The 23,389-nt window shown below is 43.3% G+C and overlaps 1 protein-coding gene across 1 annotated transcript in view; it reads left to right on the top strand.

The window, feature by feature from the left end:
* The window catches only part of LOC135400352 (moesin/ezrin/radixin homolog 1-like), a 40,077-nt gene that overhangs the window by 7,955 nt on the left and 8,733 nt on the right, over window positions 1-23,389 (top strand). Inside the window, exons 2-10 of the mRNA XM_064632185.1 lie at window positions 366-410; window positions 3,400-3,483; window positions 6,874-6,969; window positions 7,893-7,997; window positions 12,211-12,380; window positions 19,907-19,990; window positions 20,940-21,086; window positions 22,042-22,138; window positions 22,637-22,800. Coding sequence (XP_064488255.1) covers window positions 399-410; window positions 3,400-3,483; window positions 6,874-6,969; window positions 7,893-7,997; window positions 12,211-12,380; window positions 19,907-19,990; window positions 20,940-21,086; window positions 22,042-22,138; window positions 22,637-22,800 — 959 coding nt within the window. The 5' untranslated portion in view covers window positions 366-398. The remainder of the gene's footprint in view (window positions 1-365; window positions 411-3,399; window positions 3,484-6,873; window positions 6,970-7,892; window positions 7,998-12,210; window positions 12,381-19,906; window positions 19,991-20,939; window positions 21,087-22,041; window positions 22,139-22,636; window positions 22,801-23,389) is intronic.

Genomic DNA, 23,389 nt, shown 5'->3' on the forward strand with positions numbered 1-23,389 from the left:
TATCTATTACTATCGTTCACTGTTGTTGTAGATTCCTCTGAAAAATCTGCCGCAGCTGCTGGAGGGGGTAACGCCTTCCACGCATCTTACTCGTGTGGTCTCTACACTGTAGGAGCGTTATGGAAGCTTGCCAGAGGAGGGCAGTTTTGTCGGCACACATTATTCATTTCAGCCGCTAGTACGGAGACGCATTTATTGCAGACGGTAGAGTGGCATAAATCGTGGATTGCAGAGGTAGATTTGGACGCGCGTGGGGGGGAGGGCGGGGGGATGGGAGTTCACGTGGCCTTTACCGTTGTTGTCTGAGCCTGGGGAATGGTTGTCAATATAGTATCGTACTGACGCGAGGCTGTTATTTTTTGCAGGCCCTGTCCCAGTAGTGGAAGACAGCCTCCACAATGCCGAAACCGGTAAGTGGAGCCTTTGTATACAAAGTAGTTGGTGCTGCTGCATCGTGATTTCTCCGTGGTGTCCCTATAATGTGATCGTTATGTCTCATTGAGAATGCCACTGTGTCATCTCCTTTTGGAAGAGTACAGGTGGAGTATGACTTGAAAGCCGGCGTTTGGGAATAGCTGGTTTCAGACATGATTGCAGAAACCAGATGCGTCAATTTATGAGTATCAGAAAATGTGATCCCCAGTACCACATAGAGTGCTTGTGCAATGGATTATGCTTACTGTACTGTAGGCGAATGCCATGACATTCTGTGGCTTGATACAACAGGTATCAAGTAGCCACACAAATGTGTGGGTGGACTGACATTACATGTCAACCTACTCCCAGTTAAGGGGATTTGTTTTCACCTTGTGAACTAAAAACACAAACAAAAGCACCGAAGATGGTCGTAGATTCAGTATGGTACTTCCTCAGGTACCAATCAGTGAAGTACCTGAGGAAGTGCAGCCTTGTGCACGAAAGCTTAATAGACCATAATAAATCTACGATCATCTACAGTGCTTTTTTGTGTTCTTCAATTACAGTCTTGACTGCCCTTCTACATCTTTGTGAAAATGAACTCAACTAAAATGCCAGTTGGTCTTCATTCATGCAGCACAAACCTGACTCATTTTGGCTGTCGTACTGACATTTTGTACATTGTCAGTGGATTTTGGCGGTGTTAAGCTATTGGACATGTAGGTTTATGTTACCTTCACGAAAATACTCACGTGATACCTTCAACGTCTATGTATTAGGACACCTAAGGGCAGAGCTTTGTGTAATGGCCTTTGCAACTGCAGTAAAAGTTTTTAATGCCTGTGTGAAAGTAGCCAGCTGTTGGTAACCAGGGCACATGTGCTGGCACAGGATGCAGCTGCGAGGTAAAAACAAAATTAGTGAAAGTGGACGTTGAAATGGCCTAAGAAGCCTTCCGATGACTGAAGATATTCTCACTTGCAATGTTTGCCTTTAAATGTGATGTGCCACTTAGCAGTGCACTTTGCTTTATTCAGTGCCACAGGGATGTTGCATTTTGTATCTACCATTGCTTCATTGCATTTCGTGTACAAGGAACCACGACACTACTAGATCATAATGACCATGTCATAATCGGCAACCCCTATGAGGAGCCCGTCCGCATGATCCGCTAGGTGGCGCTACTCATCGGCCCGTGACATCTACATCTTGATTGGACGATGGAAATTCGAATTTTGAACGTGCAGAAGTGGACATGCAGAGTGGATAATGGGACATATAGAGGATAAACTACTGTCACCTGGCATAATTGCAAGTTATCCAGACATGAGACAGTTCCACCTTTTCTCTAAATTTGTGAACCGTAGCAGAAGTGAGTGTTGCGTGGCAAAACGTGAAACGGCAGATTTGAGAATCGTGACACACACACGTGATCCTCGTCTGCGCATTGGCTGCCGGTGTTTTGACCGTGTGCCACACAGTCTGGTTCTCGTGATGTTGCAATCATGTGATCCGTAACTGTTTGCATAGCACAGCTGCTGGTGTTGACACAGCTTTGCACGAATAGAGTAGTGGTAGCGCTAGAAGCGTAAAATTAGTGTAAAATTTGAATGTCGAAAAGGGGGGAACTCTTTTTCCTCGTGTGTCCTATTCTTTTTGAGAATTATTGCGGATTTGGAGCGAAAAAAAAAAGAAAGAAAAAGCATGGTGCTATCAAACATGTACAGACAGGGCCGAAACATGTAGTGTACAGCGACACTGATTTCAAGCCCTTGGAGAAGTTGATAGCACTTGGAGAGGAAACGTTCGCTTGTGCATTGTTCGAATCTTTTTCTAGCACTGAGATAAGAGTGTGCATACCTCCTCCATCTTGGCCCGTGTTCCCCCATTACACTGTTCAATAGAGTGCTGTTAAGTGGAGCTACATCTTGCTACGCACATTCCCAAAATTATCTGTTTTGACACAGATACCTGGTAACTTGTTAGGAAAGCCATGTACACTTTACAGCGCTTGTAGACTGCTAGCCTTTTGCCTGGAGTTGATAATTTGCATGAAATGTTCGCTAAATGTTTCCAAAGAGTGTTCCGCAAATGGATTGCCTTGCAAAAGCTCGCAATATCTAGAGAAAAAGCAAAAAAAAAACAACAACAAATGAGACATGAAAGTGCTATCGGGAAAATGACGACGACAATCTTTTGGTGCTTTGTTCTGAGGAACGCTTGTTATTACCTTCTGGAAATGAAAGCAAAACTGGTAGTGTGCAACGAGATAACAGGAGGAGGAATTCCGTTTTTCGAGTTTGAGCCCAGCAGAAGAATCCGGGGTAAAGCTTATACGTATTTGGATCTTTGTTTTAATTACATGTTAGCGTTTACATATCTCTATAGCGCCTGTGGCATTCTTAATCTCTGTGGTCTAAAATTGAGCATGCGATAACATATTCATATTGAAGCAACCAAAGAGTGAACGAAGACACACAGTCACGTGCAATAGCATGTAGGAAATCTCTGGTTAATAAATTTTCAGAAATAAGGAATTAGAAGGACCTGAAGGACACGAACACCTGCAGAGTCTTGCATTGTGCAGTGATAATATCTTCGTTGACACACATGTGGCACTTCAATTTATGCTTTCACTCAGAGTTAGAGCATGGTCTTCCACTGCCTTCTAGATACCAGTGGTGCATCAACAGAAACCTTGCACATGGCTCATGAACCTTTTTTTCTTCTGTGCAATATTTTCATAAGAATTCTGTGAATGAGATGTTTGTGTTTACGGACACCATCAATGTACTACGCGGCAGTAAACCCATTTTGAGTCCACATTCACAGAAAATGTTCATTCTGTGCACATTGTTCTTCAACGAAGTGACGAGGTGAACGTGATGCAGCATGGTATATGCAGGTTAAGATGCAGGCAGGCATGAGATGTTTGTTCCTTCTATTTTTTTTTGTTCACCTGCGGGTTGCGGCATATTGCAGGTGAACGTGCGTGTGACGACGATGGATGCGGAGCTGGAGTTTGCTATCCAGGCCAGCACCACAGGCAAACAGTTATTTGATCAAGTGAGTGTCATGTTGAGTGGCTCATAATTCTTGCTCTCTGCAAATAACTTGATGTTCTGTGCAGTTAATTTTTTTTCTTTTTGTTGAGCTGCCTGATCCAGTTAAATGAGCACGAGGTGATGTTTAAAGGACGACGGAAACGAAAATAGGCTGCAAAGCTATTTGCCTCATATTGCGATGTGTACCAAAACAATCCGGAATTCGACTTAGATTTGCGTATATTAGTTGAAACGTCGCCACAATCGCGATATAAAATTCGGCCGTGGAGCACTCTGAGCCCCTGGTGAGCGTCGCCGCGCCGCCGTAGCAGACCACGGAAGTGACCCACGTTGGCTCTCCTGTTGGAGTTCCTGACTTTCATTTCGCTTCATTTCATTTGGGGTTTCGGCGTACGTCTAATTCCTGCTACGGGGAAAGAACGAAGACGAACAAGCATGTATGAACCCATCTCTCATAGGATATATTGTCTTCAGACATCCACGAGATCTCCGAATCAAACATCTTCAGGCATTATTCAGAATTCGCTGTGTTTGTACCGGGCAGCCGCACATGGAGCGCGAGAGATATTTGACGTCACGCGCTCCTCAGATTTTCCCGCAATGCTTGGCGCGCTCCATGGGCGATCGTGTCGAGTGGGCGGCCCAGCGCTCTCGTAATCGTCAGAAATATGGCCATCCGCACAGCGTACTTGCAAAATACTAGTGGCACCATAATTTTACATAATATTTACACCTTGTTCGGTCCCCTTTTTGCAATGGACAAATTTCGTTTCCGTTGTCCTTTAACATGGCTTAGAACCCCGTTTCATTCATCAAGCTGTCGATCAGGAGCTATCACGCAAAATATTATTGCTGTGTAGTGTATTGTTAATGTGCAGTCAAATATAAAAAAAAGTGCATGCTCAGAGAAAATGGCTTCGGGCGGGCTGTCAGATCCCCTCACACGTTGTCCAGAGGTCCCGGTGCCTTTCTTCCTTTTCTTCTCAGTGTGCTTGCAGTTTATACTCACTTCAGCTGTACCTGTCTGTGCCATGAGTAGAGTGCGGACAAATATTCACGAAAATATGCATGAAGTATGAACCAGATTTTTTTATATACTGTATGCAGTAAAAACTGTGAATTTATGCACTGTTTTTCATTGTTGGTATGAAGGCAATGCATCTAATGCATATTTGACAAAATTTTGAGCATTGTGTTAGGGATCACATGGTAAAACAAAGGCTTACACTACAGATATAAATCATGCAGTTAAAGGCTTTGCATTCGGCACTATATGCTGATCGAGATTCTCGCGAAAGACGGGCCAAAACATTTCTAAGGCTAGGAATACCTTAATTAACAAGAGAGCTCTTGTAACTGGTCACCTGGTGTACTTTTATGTGGAATATGCCATAATTATTCGTTTTCTGGTTAAACCTAATTTTTCACGATAGTTTCCCCCGAACAAATTTTCAAGAATTTGGGTAAAACCCGATATCTACCAGAGATCCTTGCGGTCCTTCAACTTGTCGTTTTCGGTAAACCGTCGGAAAAGTGAATCATAATATCAGCATGGTCCTTTGATATCTACAAAGAGAGCTATTTGTGACAAACCATTTGCCCTCCGTTTATGATCCCTCCTGCAGGAGTCAAAGATGAGCTTTTGTGGAGTTTGGCAAGTGTTTGAATACCGCGGTCATTCAATATCCCAGTTCTGAGCGGAAATATAAAGATTCTTGTTTCTTGCCCCAGTGTCGCAGCTGTGGCTTGTTTCATATGCCTTTCGTTTCACTCGGAAATTCCCCGGTAACATATCAGAGATCATAGCGCCAGATTTCTTCCTTAATTCTCGTGTGTAAATAGCATAGATTGAGAAGTTACCCGTCAAAAAGAACTCGTTACAAGTTAAGTTACCGCGTGCTAAATGTAACTAAGTTAATAACGAAGTTCTTCAGCATGAAATCTAACTCGCAGTTACTGAGTTACTTAACAAAAAGAACGAGTTACTTCGCAGTTACTTCGGACACAAAATAGCATTACGCAGGTGCAGCGCGCGAGCAGTTGAGTTAGACCTTGAGTTGCCTGCAGAGGAGTGCAACACGCTTAGATCGTTTTCCTTTATGCCCAACAATAGACCTCTCCTGTTTGTAAATAAATGACGTCATAGTGTTTGACAGCGCCAAAATTTGGTAGAACTGAACTACGCTCGAAGCTAGAGGTGAACAAGGTCGCGCCCGAAAGCCACAGTCTTGAGGGGATTACGACATGATCCCTTGAATGAACGAGACCCTCGGTCCTACTTTTCTTTCAATAGGAGACAGCGAACAAGTGCCCGTTCGTGGAACCCAGCCGTCCTTCCGCTTTGTTTCGGTTTCAGTCTGTCTACCAATATGTCATGATGACGTCTCTCGTAGAGGTCTATTCGAAAGCTTTGCATCTTACCCCCTGTGGGCGCACAATGGTTCAGCGTTATTTCAATGGTAGCAGTTCTTACTTCCTGAATAAAATACTGTCACTCATTGAATATCACGTTTTATGGCAAAATATGCCATGAAGGAACCGGAGAGAAAGCAAGAAAATGTGTGGACGTGAGTGAAAAGCGAGTTAAAAGTAACTTGGAACTTGGAAGAGAACGAGTTCCTGTGAAAGTTACCACGGCGCAAAAGTACCGAGTTACGTTACAAGTTACCAAAAAAAGGAACTTAGTTACAGTAACGAGTTACTTGTAACGAGTTACCTCGAACTCTGGTAAATAGCACCAGATTTTTCCCTCCCAAATTTGAAAAATCATAAAACCCGAAAACGAAGAACCCTAGCTGTGATGTGCTGAACATGCATTTATATGCACCATAGAACCATTCTAATTGGTCCCAAACCACAACCAAGAGTGTTTCTTCCATCATCCAGATATGAAACCATGCTGAGAGAAAAACCCACATTTGCATGAAAATCTGCGACCTAGTTGTTGGTCACATGATGGACCCTTACAGTGAAATAGCTAACGTCAGGCCTTCCTTCATTCTTTTCCATGCCCTTTCAAAGAGTGGACAATTCCTGAAAGGTGTGCGGAACAGAGTTCTTGTGCGTGCACAGGCTTTTTTTTTTTCAGCAACTAATTTAATTTACTGCGGAACGTGCTACACATCACAATCATCACTCCCTCCCAATATATTGAGTGCTTCACCCATCAAATCTTGGAATCTGCATATCATCAGTGTACCGCTAAATTATGTTATTTCCTCTGTGTTGCAATCACTTGTACTGTATTAATGTATCTACTAGCTTATGTAATGTAATTACATATTTGTTATATTTGTGTAGCCACGTCCCTCCCTGTATAGCACCTTTCCCTAAGGACCCAAGGGAAACTGGGCGACCACCCCCCATGTTCACCTATGACTTTTCCTTGCAGGTTGTGAAAACGATAGGGCTCAGGGAAATCTGGTTCTTTGGCCTGCAGTATACAGATAACAAAGGCTATGTTACTTGGTTGAAGCTAAACAAAAAGGTGAGGGCTCTTCTAGCAAAAGTGTTGTTATTGCAAGGGTCCTGCCTCACATGGTAGTTATCCCATGAGCCAGCCTGTCATCCCATGTGTTCTCCTTCACATGATCTAGCAGTTTCTTGCGAGCCACCTCTAAGGTTGCAGCATGGTCGGCAATGATCCCAAGCAGCACAACATATTGGGAATGCTGGCCCAATATTGAACCAATATTGGGCCAGTGTTGCCAATATCTGTCCAATATTTGGCCAAGATGTTGTCCTACTTGGGATAGTATAGCGTTTCGGGGTGCGGATAGTATAGCGATGGAAAAGTGTTTCGGGGTTGCGTCACTATTTTTTCTTTGTGTGAGTGAGAATTTTCATTTTCTAAATATGCTATTAGTGGCAAGAATTTTGGTGAAACTGACTCACTCAAGTCCCCACCTTGCTTGCATCGTATAACCATTCCCCTACACTTCTCATGTGCTTTCAGTACTTCTGCTCTGTTGCATTCGCTGTGCAACACACCAATTGCATTGGGATGTGAAAGCAAAAGCTTTATCTAAATTAGTTGGACATGACGCGGCTCCTGTGTAAACTGCTGGGGTGTTCCACAGTGTTATTGCAGGCGACTTTTGTCTGATATCTGAACAAACAGTAGTAGTCCCTATGTCGTGTGTAAGCCATTTCTTTGTAAAGAAATTGGGCTGGCCACAATAAAGGGGTGTGCCTAGAATTGGGGCTGTATAAATATACGAATGCATATGGAGGGGCCTTGAATTCTGCACTACTATTGACCATGAACAGGAGAAATTGATTCTTCTGTGAAAGTGCAGATATGGATTGCACAAACGGGTTGCACACATGCATATACGTATTGGAGTCACATATGCATATCTCTGTGGTTAGAAACATGTCCGGTGTATGACTGGCTTCCTTCGTGACTAGGTTCTGAGCCAAGATGTCAAGAAGGAGAACCCACTGCTGTTCAAGTTCCGTGCCAAATTCTATCCTGAGGACGTCGCCGACGAGCTGATACAGGAAATCACTCTGGTAAGCCTCTCCACCCCCTTTCTTTTTGTTTTGTGTTCCGTGGTGCGTAGCTGAAGAATCTGATGTTAAATGGTAGTGTTGTGCAAAGCACGCCCCATTCATTCCTACAAGCGTATATCTACCTTTCAAAAACCACCTCCATGAACCTTGGAAGTTATATGGGATAATAATAGAAGAGATATAGTGAAGAGAAGTGGCTCGATGAGAATGCAGCTAAAGCAAAATCTGAGGGATATAGTATTTTCCCTTTTATACCTTGCGTAGTGATTGTGCACTGTCTGTAGAAACTGCTTCAGCTGTTTAGGCCAGATTTTTGTGTACTGTGTCACATGTAACGTGTATTTTGTTTGCCACATGTAACTTTTGTCACAAACATTTTTCTTTTTTTGTGTGACGGAGACTCGCACAATGGAAGCTTTCTGACCATGCTTGATGGGCCGAAGTCCTTTCTCTCCCTTTTCTTAGTACAATAGCACCTTCACTCAAACGTAATCTATGTGGGATCCAGTCTTTCAATTCAGCATTCATTAAAGAAAAAAGAAATAGTAAGAGTAAACTTCTCAAACGTAAGCTGGCAGACTAAGTCACATATTTCAATAACGCAATCTTACTATTAAAAAGAGGCAAAAACCTACCCCCCATTGTCACTGGTATTCTGGTCCTCTGAAATAGGACACTTACTAGACTGTGTTATATAGAAATCCTACCTCTGGTGTTCCACTGGACTCATTATCAGTAAGGTTTCTGATAAGAACCTTCTAAAAGCATCGGCCTAGATAGGCATTATCAGTCTTCCTGTATACTGTATATGTATGTCGTGGGCAATATATATGTAAACATAGTAGTGGTATGTTGGTTGATTCACTTCATTCAGGATTGTCCAGCTTAGCAGCCTATATATTAAAAGTGAGCAACGTATGTATGCAGCATCCCATTTTGTCATCATAGTGCTGCTTTTATATAGCCTTGTAGGCCTCAGTGTCCAGAAACACAATGTAAAACCATTGAAATTTCCAGACCTTCAATTTTCACAAATATCACCAATTGAAACATCTAGAATATTTAGGGAATGCAAAAATTTCTTACAAGATACCACACTTTGAAAACTATGCTTGCTTTATCTTCACAGTTGTTTGCAGTGATGGTCAGTAGTTAACTACATGTACATAACTACTAGTTAAACTACCTGATTGTAGTTAAAAAGTAGTTAACTACTTGCAGAAATGTAGTGGCAACTACTATTTTGAGTAGTTAACTACAGTAGTTAGGTTACTGCAGGCGCCAACTACTTCTGATTTTGCCGCAAGCTTTACGGCAAGATTGTGCTTCCGACTTTTACCTTGAGCTACTTGTTTGTTGAGAACGGAGGTGCAGAGCAGTTGCGTCATGCATGTGTACTAAATCTTCACTTTTAATGCTTGTCTAGTGAAGCCTCATTTGCTGCGAAATAATTCTGCAACTTAGCTTATCGCGTAGGCACAGAAAGAATCCCGCCGCAAGCTTTGTATTTGACGATCGTAGCAATGGCTCGAGCCAAAATTTATCATTGCTTGCGATTCATATTTAGGTGTCCAAGAACACTACAAGGGATTGGTGTTGATGGACAACGTTAAGTAGTTATAGTATTTAAACTACATTACAGTAGTTAAAGAAGTAGTTTTAACTACTCCCCTGAAGAGTAGTTGAACTACTAGTTCAACTACTCCATCGCAAAGTGGTTAGTAGTTATAGTTAAACTACTGTAGAAGTAGTTAGTGGCCGTTACTGGTTGTTTGTGCAATATTATTTGGGGTGGTATAGTCAAAGCGACTACCACTGAAGGTTGGGACGCGGTGCTAGCATGACACGACCAGGAATTGCGACACAGAAACTATTTGGAAATTTGGAAATTGGTTTAATACCAGTGAGTGGTGAAAGATGGTGACGTAGATGAACCAAGGCCAAGCGGCTCCGAGCCTTGCGTTGATACACAGGAACAACAGTGGACCTTGGTGGTTGAAACGGTGCCTGGAAGGGTCTGCAGAGGTTGATGGCTTAAAAATGTCCGTAGTGGGAGCAGCCGGTCAGGTCCAAGATCCCTCGTGTCTGCCGCAGAATGTCTTCACGAGGATCTGTCTCGTTCTCTGCAGCCTTGATGCACATATCGATGCCGCTGTCTCACGTGCCGGCACTGTCTTTTGGTACCAACTCGTGACAGTTTGTACGGTCACTCGTAAGCATTTGAATTGCCTTGGAGCACAAGCGTGTGCAGTGTGATCCGAGAGAGCGTTATGTCTACGTATGTTCGGTACCTCTTACCAAGTGGGCACAGGCGACCCTGGCCGTATGCTAATTGAGACAAACTTTAGTTTGTAGAATATAGGACATTTAAAGGAGTACAGAGGGCCATCCAAAAAAATTTCAGATTAAAGGAGCACAGAGGGCCATCCAAAAAAAATTCAGATTAAGACATCTGATGAAAGTGTGTGTGTCATTATACCGAATAGCGCGAAAGGTTTTGATGTGTGCAATTTGTTTCCCAGAAAATAACTCACATAAACGTAGCTCCGCGCCTTCACCCTTAACTCGCCACTCCAGCTATAACGAGGATGAGGAGGTATGATGGCGCGTCACCGATGACGGCATAAGGAGACTCGTTCTGGTTTGCCGGTCAGTGGGGGTCAGCGCGTTGTCCCTTTGCCGCCGAAAACCTGTTTTGCCAGTTTTCCCGGAGAATTGGGGATAGAAGGAGCGGCTGAAGCATTACCGAGCAAGGAGAAAGGCTTTATCTGAACCCCGAACAGCCGAGTAGCAGACGACAGCGGAATAGCAGACGACATTTCTCTAGGCCAATCAGCGAGCGTTCTCCTTATAGCGTCAGCGCTAGGTTCCAGGCAGATCACAGGCCGGTACTGCTCTTCACCACCGTTGCGCACGGTCGCTTTTTGCGGCGTATTTTAAATTCAATTTCCGCGATAATTATGACTCTGTGGTGTAAATTACTTCGCATGGTGCATCTTACTGGCAAACTTAACAGTTTTATAAGAAGAAAACTGGGTGTTAAAAATGACTTCTGTGCTACTTTAAGACATCTGATGAAAGTGTGTCATTATACCGCATAGCACGAAAGGTTTTGATATGTGCAATTTGTTTCCCAGAAAAAAGCTCACATAAACATAGCTCCGCACGTTCACCCTTAACTCGCCACTCCAGCTATAACGAGGATGAGGAGGAATGATGCCACGTCACCGATGACGGTATAAGGAGACTCGTTCTGGTTTGCCGGTCAGTGGGGGTCAGCACCTTTTCCCTTTGCCGCCCTAAACCTGTTTTGCCAGTTATCCCGGAGAATTGGGGATAGAAGGAGCGGCCGAAGCATTACAGAGGCAAGGAGAAAGGCTTTATCAGAACCCCGAACAGCGGAGTAGCAGACGACAGCGGAGTAGCAGACGACAGCGGAGTAGCAGACGACAGCGGAGTAGCAGACGACAGCGGAGTAGCAGACGACAGCGGAGTAGCAGACGACAGCGGAGTAGCAGACGACAGCGGAGTAGCAGACGACAGCGGAGTAGCAGACGACAGCGGAGTAGCAGACATTTCCCTAGGCCAATCAGCGAGCGTTCTCCTTATAGCGTCAGCGCGAGGTTCCAGGCAGATCACAGGCTGGTACTGCTCTTCACCACCGTTGCGCACGGTTGCTTTTTGCGGCGTATTTTAAATTCAATTTCTACGATAATTATAACTCTGTGGTGTAAATTACTTCGCATGGTGGATCTTACTGGCCTACTTAACAGTTTTATAGGAAGAAAACTGGGTGTTAAAAATGACTTCTGTGCTACTTTAATGTCCACAAATGTGTACCCGGTGTTGGATTCGGGGAAAAAAGAGGGGAGTCCGCAAAATTAATAGGTGTCGCAGTAGTTTCAACCTCTGCTTTTCTGCCATCTTTGGGCTTCATCACAATAACATAAGTGGTACATATCACCAAGAAGCACCATGAGACACAAAATACATATACTAATTGAGTCCCAAACATGATAGGTTTTGCATTTCTTTGCCATGCCTCTTATGCATCGTACTACCAGAGCGACAGAGCTGCTGCCTTTACACTGGAGATGTCCTTTTTTTTTTTTCACACATTAGTGAAAGGTGTCCACTGTGATATATCATGTAGTGTGTCATCGTGTCCTTTTGTGCTTTTGAGGGTGCATGAATTTATTTTTTTTGTTTGCAGAGGCTGTTCTACCTGCAAGTGAAGAGCACCATCCTGACGGACGAGATTTACTGCCCGCCCGAGACGTCTGTGTTGTTGGCTTCGTATGCGGTGCAGGCCAAGTATGGAGACTACAATACGGAGCTGCACAAGTCTGGCTGCCTTACCAGTGACCGTCTTTTACCGCAGAGGTACGTACATGCTTTTTTATTAGAATACACGAGGTCTGACCGCTGAGGGGTCCTGCATTGCGCAAATCATACTTGGTCTTCATTGTTGTGTTGTACTAGCAATGTACTAGCAATGTACAGTAAAACCCGTGGATAGCGATATCGCGTATAACGATATCCCTCGTAAAACGATGGTTCATGATTTTACCATCAAGATATACATTGTTTCTATGGGGAAACGACCCGCGTGCAGCAATGGAGGCCGCGGTTCCGAGTACTCGTATAACGATGTGGGACGCTGTCTCGTAACCTCGCGGCGATTTTCACCACGATAAGATACAGTGCAATCTCGATTATACATATCTCACGGGATAGCGGAAAGAATTCGTATAATCCAAAATTTGCATCAAAAGAATTAAACCCGAGAGTCGCGCGACAGTGTTCTAAAACAAGCTTCTCCTAAAGCACGCAGGCACTAGGTGACGCCGACTTGCGGAATGGTGATGTTAGTGTTGCCAGAAGATGTCCAATATGTTTCCCCGATTCTCTCCACCAGTTCTGGTCGGTGTTTTCCCAAGCCAGTGCGATGTCGCACAGCTTCGCGTTTTTTTCTTAGCATCTGTTTCTTTTTGTTTTGCTACACGCGGTGTGGCGCACGACTTTTCGGGGATGCGCTATTTAGGTCAGCCCTCTTTCAACGATATACCCCGTATCGCGAGGGATATCGCGATTACCGTCAGTATTGTTATACGCGGGTTTCACTGTACTAGCAATTAAAATTGAACCCGTGGATGCAAGAAGATCAGTTGAGGAATCCCGAACCGAGAAAACTTCAAAGGAATATTTGGTAAAGTAATTGCGGCTGAGTTTCCTCAAATAACGCAAATGCAAGATGCGAAACACATGTATGTGTCTGCGCTACATGCATGTCGTGTTAGCATTGTTTTGGGGTGTGTGATTTAGCAGAAACAGAACAAAATCCTGGAACACAACTTATCCCCTTTTTCCAATATAACATTGCATGCACAGGGTTTTTGTGCAGAAAAAAACAATTCTCGCGAGCCAGACCTTGGTGGCTGAACAATGCGTGATGCCAGGTAGGATGATGTGCCCCATGTGTAGTGGACCCATTACTGGGATATCAGCCGTGATGGGGCTGATTGTGGTGCTAAACGAGCACACCCTTGAAAATGATGTCCTAAAGATTACCAGCATAATACGACTTATTAGTATAGTGCGCATGTTTTTCTGATCGCAATACAATTAAAGCAGTGCTCAGTAGCACTTCCGACATGCTCACGTGAGGTGGGAAGAACGTGTTTTTCGAATGGAAGCCAAAGGCCATTTGCGCATTGTAGCAAAATTTAAGCTACACCATTTGTATGTGTGTGTAAAAGGGGCCTGATCTGACTGTGCATCCCATTGACACACGTGCATTTCCCATTTCTTACCCTTTAGTGGGTCAATAAATTGCAATGCAGTCCTAAATTTTCTTTGGCGGGTACATACTGGTACATAGGCACATAGCAACAAAAATACTCAAAAGGGGATAAGTTGACTTATCACTCTATTGCATCCGCGGGTTTGATTACTTTGCATGCATATTTTATATGCAATATTTTTTAGAACTAACAAGGTGATATCAGCTTCAGCGCAAACAATTCAACGAGCAAAATTGAAATGGTTAAGAGCATCTAGTTTTAATGACGAACATTTGTGCAGAACGTGCACTGATGAAGTGCAGAACCTGCACGAGAGCCTGTCATTATAACTAGATGCTTCTAAGCGTTTGAACTGAAGAAAAATTCAGCCAGATTTGCAATGACTGCTACCAAGTTGTTACTTGAACTATGTTAGTCAAACTGTGCAGTTGTCCTCTTTGAGCAAGATTCACACTGCCACGATACAATGGGATAAATAATTTTCTGGTGTAGCCGCTGCTTCAAAAATTGTGCGATCCTTGTCTGTGGGCTGTTTTTGTAACTGGATAATTTGTACTCTAAGGTGTGAGCATGTCTTCCTAGGTATCGAATTAGAGCTGAATACATACTGTGGGTAGAAGGGACAAAAAAAAAAAAAATGCTGCAAATCCCATAGACTTAATTGTGAACTCAAATGCTTGCTCTGTTATGTAACTGTATTGTGAGAACAAAAATTCTCAATAGCCCTTGAGCACGTGAAGTTATTGGGGGCACTCTATCTGTTGCTAATAGTACTATCATTCGTGCAACTTCCGAGGATATGTGGGTAAGAGATTGTAAGTAGTGTACAATAGATCAACTGGCAGCCCAAAAATGTGCCTTATCAGACTTTGTCGGGTAGGAAGTGTACCCTGTAGACTTCAGACTGTGAGGAGACGTGCCGTAAAGATAAGGGGGACGTAGTAGTTCCTTTGCTTAGCTACCGTCATTAGACACTCCTTTGGTGAGTGTTTGTTTTGTGATATTAAAGCATTGGCTCCGCCAGCAGACTGTTGGCAGCTTCTCCCGTAGAATTTGGTGGATGCTGCAACCCGAGAAAAGGATTTCGTTTGCTGTGTGTTTTTTGCTGTAACAATGGTGCCCGGTTTTGGCAGTTTTTGTAATTAGCAGTTTTCGTAAGAAGTTTTTGTAATTCAGATTTGCACAGTTTATTGCTTATCCATTAAGGAAATTATTATAATTATTAATAAAATAAAATTTTACATGTGGATGCGGAATCATTGTGCTACTGCCGTCCTGTACTTATAACCCCCTTTCTTGAGTATTATGTTGAATTACCTTTATTCCATCATCACCACAATTAGGATACATTAGTTACTAGGATATCTGTCGGGTACACCTTGCAACATCCTTGTCTGGAATCAACAGCTGCAGTGTTGTCTGCAAGTAGAGTCGAACCTCGATACAACGAAAAATGTAGAAAACTGTAGAAAAATGTAGAAAAAAAAAACTCTTGTAGAAAACAGTTTTTCGTTGTGCTGAATATTTTGTTGTATCGAGCCTGTCAAAATATGGCAGCCAATTGCAACATTGAATACAAACCATTGCACTGTACTGCGAATTTTGTTGTGTAGCATTTCCTTATATCGATGTTTGACTGTATGTCGCAAGCTGTACCTTATTCTAGCAATATGAAGTACAAAATATTTATATAACAGGTCAGAAATAGTCACCGTTTCACTAGGAGTGTTTCTTAGGAATTTGGATAGTTCTAAAATTGTGCTACGGTATATGTGCAGGCAAATCAGCACCTACACGCTTTATTGTTGCATGCTTTACCCTGTTGTATGTAACGCAGTGCCATGAGCGTCTCGCTTTTCCTCCATAATTAGGGCCTGACTTTTTAGGGTTAAACCCGTATCCGCCCGATATTCACCCCCCGAACGAAATCTGTAAAATTCGGGTTTAACCCGAATCTACCCGAAAACATCCGGGTCGCGTGGCACACTCATAAGCGTGCATTAAAATAAAGTTCGATAACATTGCTAAACATTAGTTCCATGTTAAGACAAATTGTTATTAAACAAAAAAAATCACCCGAATACACCCGAATTCCTGACGACAGAATATGCCGTAACTGGATTTAACCCGAATACACCCGAATTTTCAAATGAAAAATATCACCCGATATTTACCCCCCGAATTTGGCCAAAAATAAAACCCGAAAAAGTCAGGCCCTATCCATAATTGATAAACTGACAGTACCTTTGCAAATCTGTGTTCCGTGCCCTGTACCATTGTCTCCAATTCTTTAGGTGTTTTGTCCAAATAAGGCCCCCCCCCCCTTGAATGACCGCTGAAAAGTTATTCTCACCAATGCTCACTACCCTACATCGTTTAGACGGGACGTTGAGCAGGCCACCCCCTGCTCAGGAAAGCTAGTTAAGGGAAATCATATTGAAACAGATCCTTGGAGTGCCATTACTAAAAAAATAATTTCAATTAATTAACATTGTTAAATAGAGGTCTGCAACTACTCAGTTTCGAATATGGATAGAATATTTGCGGTATTCGTTTCGTATTGCAAAATTTGATATTTGTTTGAATATTTATTTATAATGGTTTTATTTTGGAATATCATAGCAGCTTACTACCAAGCTGTTGTGGGATGCATGCTTGAATTTGTGCAGCTCAGCTCGATCTTAATAACACTGAAATAAAATTGGGTGTCATTTCCCAGTGCGATAACAGCCGCCCTGGGGCACGGGGGAATGTTAAGTGAACAAAATCATTGCGTTAAACTAACCAAATAATTTTGTTCAATTAAGATCTCCTCATGGCCCCGAGGGTTGCTGTAATCGCACTCGGCAACGAGACAATTTTTTCCAGTGTTATTAAGGTTCACTGGAGCTGTACCGTATTTACTCGCATAGGTAATTTGCGCACTTTTCTCACAAAAAAAGTCTAGAAATGTTGGGGGTGCGCAAATTACGGGGCAACGTTCGTTACAATATCGAAATGGCGCAAAAGTAAAAAATTTTAGTATGCCGGTCATAGGCTCTCAGTAGAGTCAATATTGATGTTATCACTGCATTGCGCAAGCACCAAGGAAGTAGCCAAATACAGTGAGACTGCCGATTGGCGGAAGCCAAAATGTCTGCCCGCTACCTTTCATCTACCGGTTAAATATGTAGAGATGCTGCGACGCTGCTGGAAGATGCCGCTACTCGCACTTGACGACCAAAAGCTTGCTACGTTTGCCAACTTTGTCATGTTGCGCTGTAAGGTGTGTCATAGCGTGTTTGTCCAGCGTCTCTTTCTGCGTTTTGTAGTTCGAGTGACAGTATCGTCCATCGCGTCAGTGGACCTTCACCCGAAAGTGCACAAATCAAGCAAAATCACCGCAGTAACTTCGGTAGCACTGACGGCGTTGCGAAAAGCAATCGCCGCAGTCACTGAGACTAGCGTGCCTGACATCCGAATTACGCAATTTTTTATTTTTGTCATTTTTCGTGCTAAACTAGGGGTGCGCAAAATATGCAATTAAATACAATACGTTGCAGAAACACTGACGTATACATGAATAGAACAGCTGCAAAGTGCCACATAGTCTTTCGAGGTTGTTAGTTCATCTGCAAATGCGTCTCTACATGTTCTCTGACCGAAACTGCATGGTTGTGTGCAGCTGCCACCAAAGTTTGCCCCAGCGAAACACGAAACTGCACTACGCTTGTACAGGACTCTTTCTTGCTTGGCGCTAAGCAGTGAACGTCGTTTCAGCTCGTGCATTGGTGTTTTCAGTCCATGCTGCGCGTGCATGCGCGTGCCACGCTATGCAGCAGGCCCGGTGAATAACATAGTATGCGAAGCGGGCTGCCATCTCTATCTGAAGGAGTGAAAATAAATGTCAGTCGAACATTCGCAGGAATTGTTATGGGCTACAATTCAGTGACTCGGTATTCAAAGATGTGGCAGTGCGCATCATGCTGCGCATATACGGAACACCATGATCGGACTCGCTCCGAATCTACACGCCTATGACGGGTATGCGCGCGCATTTCCTGTTGCCTCATTGGGTGCCGCCAATCTTTGCTTCCTGGGGATCCCATTCGTTGCCGCCAAAGACGGCTCTGTTTTCATTGTGTTTTTCTTCTAAACATTAGCGCTGTGTGAACTAACTTCGCCTGATTGAAACACGAACTTTCATTTGAGAGCAAATTGTTTTGGGATTTTAGTGGCCATTTAAGAACAATGGTCTCACGTGAACCAAACCAAACAAATGTATTTCGTTAAATCGAGCGTAAAAATACATTGGTGTCTATGGGGAGGTGTATGAGCGACAGAAATTATTTGTTAAACAGGATTTCATTAAATCGACGTTTGTTATTGAGAGGTTAAACTGTATTCTTATTCAATTCGTATAAAATTCGTGATAAAATTTTGACATTTGAACACCTCTAATATTAATTAAATATTAAAAACTAAAATGTATTTATGTATTATGTTTTGTCTTATAAATCAACTTTGCTGATACTCAGTAAATATAAATATGCTGTATTTACTCTCGTATAGACTACACTTACGAAACCGTATTTACTGCAGGTACCAAAATTCAAGCACTCAAGTTAGGGGTGCATTCAATAATCAAGTAAATACGGTAAACACAGCAAATAATAAAAAAAGTGAATTTCTGAAGGAACTTGTAAAAATCAGATTACCCAAATGAAGGCGATGTAATGGCGAGCTCGGGAGGCTGTCTTGTAGCAGCAGTGTGCACACCTTCCTGGTCTCCGCTCTCTGCCCCACATTGGAAGACTGCCAGCTGCTGTGGTGGGGAGTCGAAGTATTGACTTTGGAGGACCACCATTGCAAGACGGGTGGCAGTTTGCGCAAACTATGGGACGTCGTACTTCTCAAAACAGGGAAATTAATTTTAGTACTTAAGAATTCGGGGCTTTAACTCATGAAACAATGGTGATAAATTTTGCTACTTCTGTTTTACGTAGAGAAACAGTACTCTGAAAAATACAATATAAGACACGTGGATTGCAATGGCAGAAATTCACTTGGTTGCTGAAGACACGAGCCTTAGTCTGTAGAAGCACTCTTATATGTCTGATATCTACATCACACAGGGCAGACACTGCCATTTGTTCTCTCCGAGTAGTCATTATGGAACCTGCAGAACTGAACTTTAAAGTCACGGCTGTGCGCAACGGTGGCAATGCCCGAAACTAGCCACTGTGGCCACTGTGATGTCATCAGAGTACAGCCCGCTGATTGGCCTAGAGAAACGTCTGCTACACAGGACGAACCGAAAAAAACCCCGAAAAAATAAGAGCGCCAGCCCTGATTAGAGTGCGGTGTGACTAATGACATCACCGGTGCTCATGCTTCATTCTTTTCCTCTTTCTCGTTTGACCCTGCAGAGTGGGAATACGCACATCGATGTTTCGGAGCGCTTTTTTTCTTGAAGAAAAATATTGTTAGTTGTCAGGTCACATCCTTTCATAATGCTTTAGAAACAGAAAATCTTTGAGATGGCTTTCTGGGCTCCTTTAAAGTTGGTGCGACAGGTCGCCTTTAGGGTGTCTCAGGTAAACGTAAAGGACTGCTCTTTACACCGATGTGAACCTGCATTGAAATTTTCACAGTGAAGAGGGTGATAGAAGCGGGCAAAATCGGCACTGCGAATACCGAAGGTCACCGAATACTGTGAAGGGTCACGTGCTTACGGCTGCCAATGGGAATGGACGCAGCACTGAGTTTTGTGACTTCTGCGGTCTGCTCAGGAGTGCATTTGAGGGCTTGTATCTCGCTACGTACGACACATAGAAGAATAACTTTCTTCCTCAGTATTCTGGTGTGCCGTACAATGCGTCCATGATGTAATGAACCGTATCTATATGAAAGTAGACCTGTGAAGCACTTGACATACTGAGTTGTGTAGCTTCTAACCGTGTTCCTTTCTCCCCCAGAAAAGGAGCCGTAAGTATTGCATAGTGCCTACAGTGTGGTGTGTGTATGTAACTTAAGTTATAAAAATGTGTTGTGTGTCCTGTGACATTCTGCTCCCTTCCACTGTGCCACTAATTGCTTTATATTAACTGATTGCATCGTGTGCAGGGTAATGGATCAGCACAAGTTGTCAAAGGAGCAGTGGGACGAGCGAATCACCAATTGGTGGGCAGAGCACAAGGAACTTCCAAGGTGGGTGTAAATCCTTGTGAACCCTGTTCTCCACGCTTGCAAGGTAATGGTGTGCCACTAGAGCAATTTCAGCTGTATTGGAATTAGATGGTGCTAGAGGTGACCGATCTTTTTGAAAGCCTCAAAACTTCTTGTGGAGAGGATTGAGAGGTAGCAAGGGAGCTGGTATGATGTCTCAGGTTTTTAAGTTATGGTTCTTCTGGAGTTTTACGTTTAGTGGCTGTGACTGTCACCACCACTGTGTGGAGAGATCACAAGTCATGGGGAAGGTAGGATCTACTCTGCCTGCACACACATGGAAGTCGTGGTTCATCTTGGGACAAAAGTTTACGGAACACCGGGGTCTCGCATTTGTCCATTGGGGTGACACCCAAGCAGCCAACAGGAGCAGACACACATACAAGGAGATGGACAGAATAACTGGTCACCCGCTTCTTATTTGAACTCCCCTTGATAGCTAGCACGAGACCGCTGTGATGAAGAAATACGCAAGTGCTGTGTTCCGTAAACTTTTGTCCCAAGCTGTTCAAGCCTGCTGTTCCATGAAAATATTTTGTTGAATTTCGGAATGTTACTCTTCTTCCTTTTTACTTTTTTTTGTCACTTAACTACTGCGGATATCATATCGTCGTCACAGAATGTCGCAAAATATTTTTACAGGGCTGGAGAGCTTCATAAAACAACCCGCAGTACTCAGCCGTAATGTGCTACCATACGGCATATCTCTTCTGATCCAACTGTCTCTGTTGTAGCAATACATAGGTGATGTCCTGGATATTATGCACCATAGATGAGCAATCAGACTTACTGCTGCTGCTGTGTGCATCAATAACTAAGGAATAACAAATTTGGAAATTCGAATTTCAAAGTTATTAGTGCACTTGTTCATTGATTCAAGTTCAACAGGTTGAATATTTGCACATCCCTCATCAAAATGTCCTGAATGCAGGGAGGATGCCATGATGGAGTACCTCAAGATTGCGCAGGACCTGGAAATGTACGGTGTCAATTACTTTGAGATCAAGAACAAAAAAGGTACAGAGCTCTGGCTCGGAGTGGATGCCCTGGGGCTCAACATCTACGAAAAAGATGACAAGTGAGGATGTGTTAATACGTATTGCCTGCTGCATATACATAGTTGTGAAGAATTAACATCTTGCCTTGTTACAATAAGGAGGCTTCTTACAGGCCAGGAGTTTTGTTTCAGAAATGCTAAATACTAGAAGTATATAACACCTAGGTTTCGAACATTTTCTTCAAACATCCTCAACAAGGTTGCATAAGTAAAACTAGCACTTCAAATATCACAGAAGGTTGAGCTGTGGGTATGATAGAACGTGTGAAGCATGCTAATGCCTCAAGGGATCTCTCTAGTCTACAGCAAAAATTGTTGTTGCACCCGTTGTTCCAGTGTTCCTCGATGAAGCTGCACTGGCAGCAGTAATAAGAAATTTGTGTTCAGCTTGTGAAGCCTTTTCGGCTATTTCGAATAGAAGCATTGGAAAAAGCGCTTTAACAAGTGACATGTGATGCCTATCAGGTGTTGCAAAAAAAATGTGTTGCATTGATCTTACTATTGTACGTTATGTTTAGAAACAAGTACTACTAGTACACAGGCAACTAGTAGTGTTGCCCACGAGTGCTTAAGTCACAGCGAATTCAGCGCACCTGGTACATCGAATTATGGATATATCGAACTATTTTGGGATCCCCTTTGAGTTCGATATATGCGGGTTCGACTCTATTGAAGTCCTTGCTGTATGTAAACTGTATTTTACATCCCGGGCGAAATGACTGCCGCACATTCAAAGGTGCTTCAGAGTCCCTTGAATTAGTGTTCCAAAGTTTGAATTAGTGGGAACGAGACCTAAAATTTGCATGCACCATAACTTGCCTTGTCCTACTGAATTCATTGTTTATTTTTTGTTGCAAGAAAGTGTACTTTACGCTGGAACTCCACAAGTTCGATCCAGTAATAGAGCTGTACTAGATCACTTATGTGTGACATGTTTGCCTCCGACTGTGCTAACTAGTGGTGCACCTGTGCGCAGGCTTACTCCCAAGATCGGCTTTCCCTGGAGCGAAATCAGGAACATTTCGTTCAACGACCGAAAGTTTGTCATCAAGCCCATCGACAAGAAAGCTCCTGTGAGTTGTGCTCTGCCAACACCACCTAGATATATATATAGAGCCTGCTTACTTGTCGACATGACGTAACAACTAAGAGTCAGCCAATCGGGACTGTTTTCAGTGGCTGTAGCCAACCGGGAACATGCTTTCAACGGTCATGGCCGTGGAGTCTGGCCACCGTCAGTCGCATGGGCAGCTGTCGTCTGCGAGTAGTGAACGTCTCCACGTACTAAATGGGAAAACAAAATAATGTGCAATGTAAATGCTCGAGACTAATTTTCTGGGAATGAGTGTTGCACTTTTAGTCTACTTTCAAATTTACGAAGTTAGCTGCAATCATTAACGAGTTCTTTAATTTGCGGAACAGCGAATTGCGGTAGCAGACTAATTTTGATTTTGTGACAGCATAGCGACGAAGGGAGAGGAGGCATTGAACATGCCTTCCGTATTTTGGGTGGCGTTGACTCTGCTTCCTCCTGTGTTCCCCTCATGGAACTCGTGCGCATATTCCTGCAGGATTTTGTGTTCTTTGCACCCCGGCTGAGGATCAACAAGCGCATCTTGGCGCTCTGCATGGGGAACCATGAGCTGTACATGAGACGTCGCAAGCCAGATACTATTGAGGTGCAGCAGATGAAGGCTCAAGCTCAGGAGGAGAAGCTGGCACGAAAGCAAGAGAGGTAATGATTAACACAGTATGGAGTTATGGACTACCTTCTGTAGACAAACATGGTGACGTCACGAGAAGACCGGTTCGAGGTTATATTTTGCTGTGGTGGGCACGAGGCGGGAAATGGACTACCTTCTGTAGACAGACATGGTGAAGTCACGAGAAGACCGGTTCGAGGTTATATTTTGCTGTGGTGGGCACGAGGCGGGAAAAATGTGTCTGTTCATAGGTAGGGCCTGACTTTTTCGGGTTTTATTTTTGGGCAAATTCGGGGGGTAAATATCGGGTGATATTTTTCATTTGAAAATTCGGGTGTATTCGGGTTAAATCCCGTTACGGCATATTCTGTCGTCAGGAATTCGGGCGTATTCGGGTGATTATTTTTTGTTTAATAAAAATTTGTCTTAACATGGAACTAATGTTTAGCAATGTTATCAAACTTTATTTTAATGCACGCTTATGAGCGTGCCACGCGACCCGGATGTTTTCGGGTAGATTCGGGTTAAACCCGAATTTTACAGATTTCGTTCGGGGGGTAAATATCGGGCGGATACGGGTTTAACCCTAAAAAGTCAGGCCCTACTCATAGGCTGATAAAA

Source organism: Ornithodoros turicata, chromosome 7 (assembly GCF_037126465.1).
Source record: "Ornithodoros turicata isolate Travis chromosome 7, ASM3712646v1, whole genome shotgun sequence".
Taxonomy (NCBI): Eukaryota; Metazoa; Arthropoda; class Arachnida; order Ixodida; family Argasidae; genus Ornithodoros; species Ornithodoros turicata.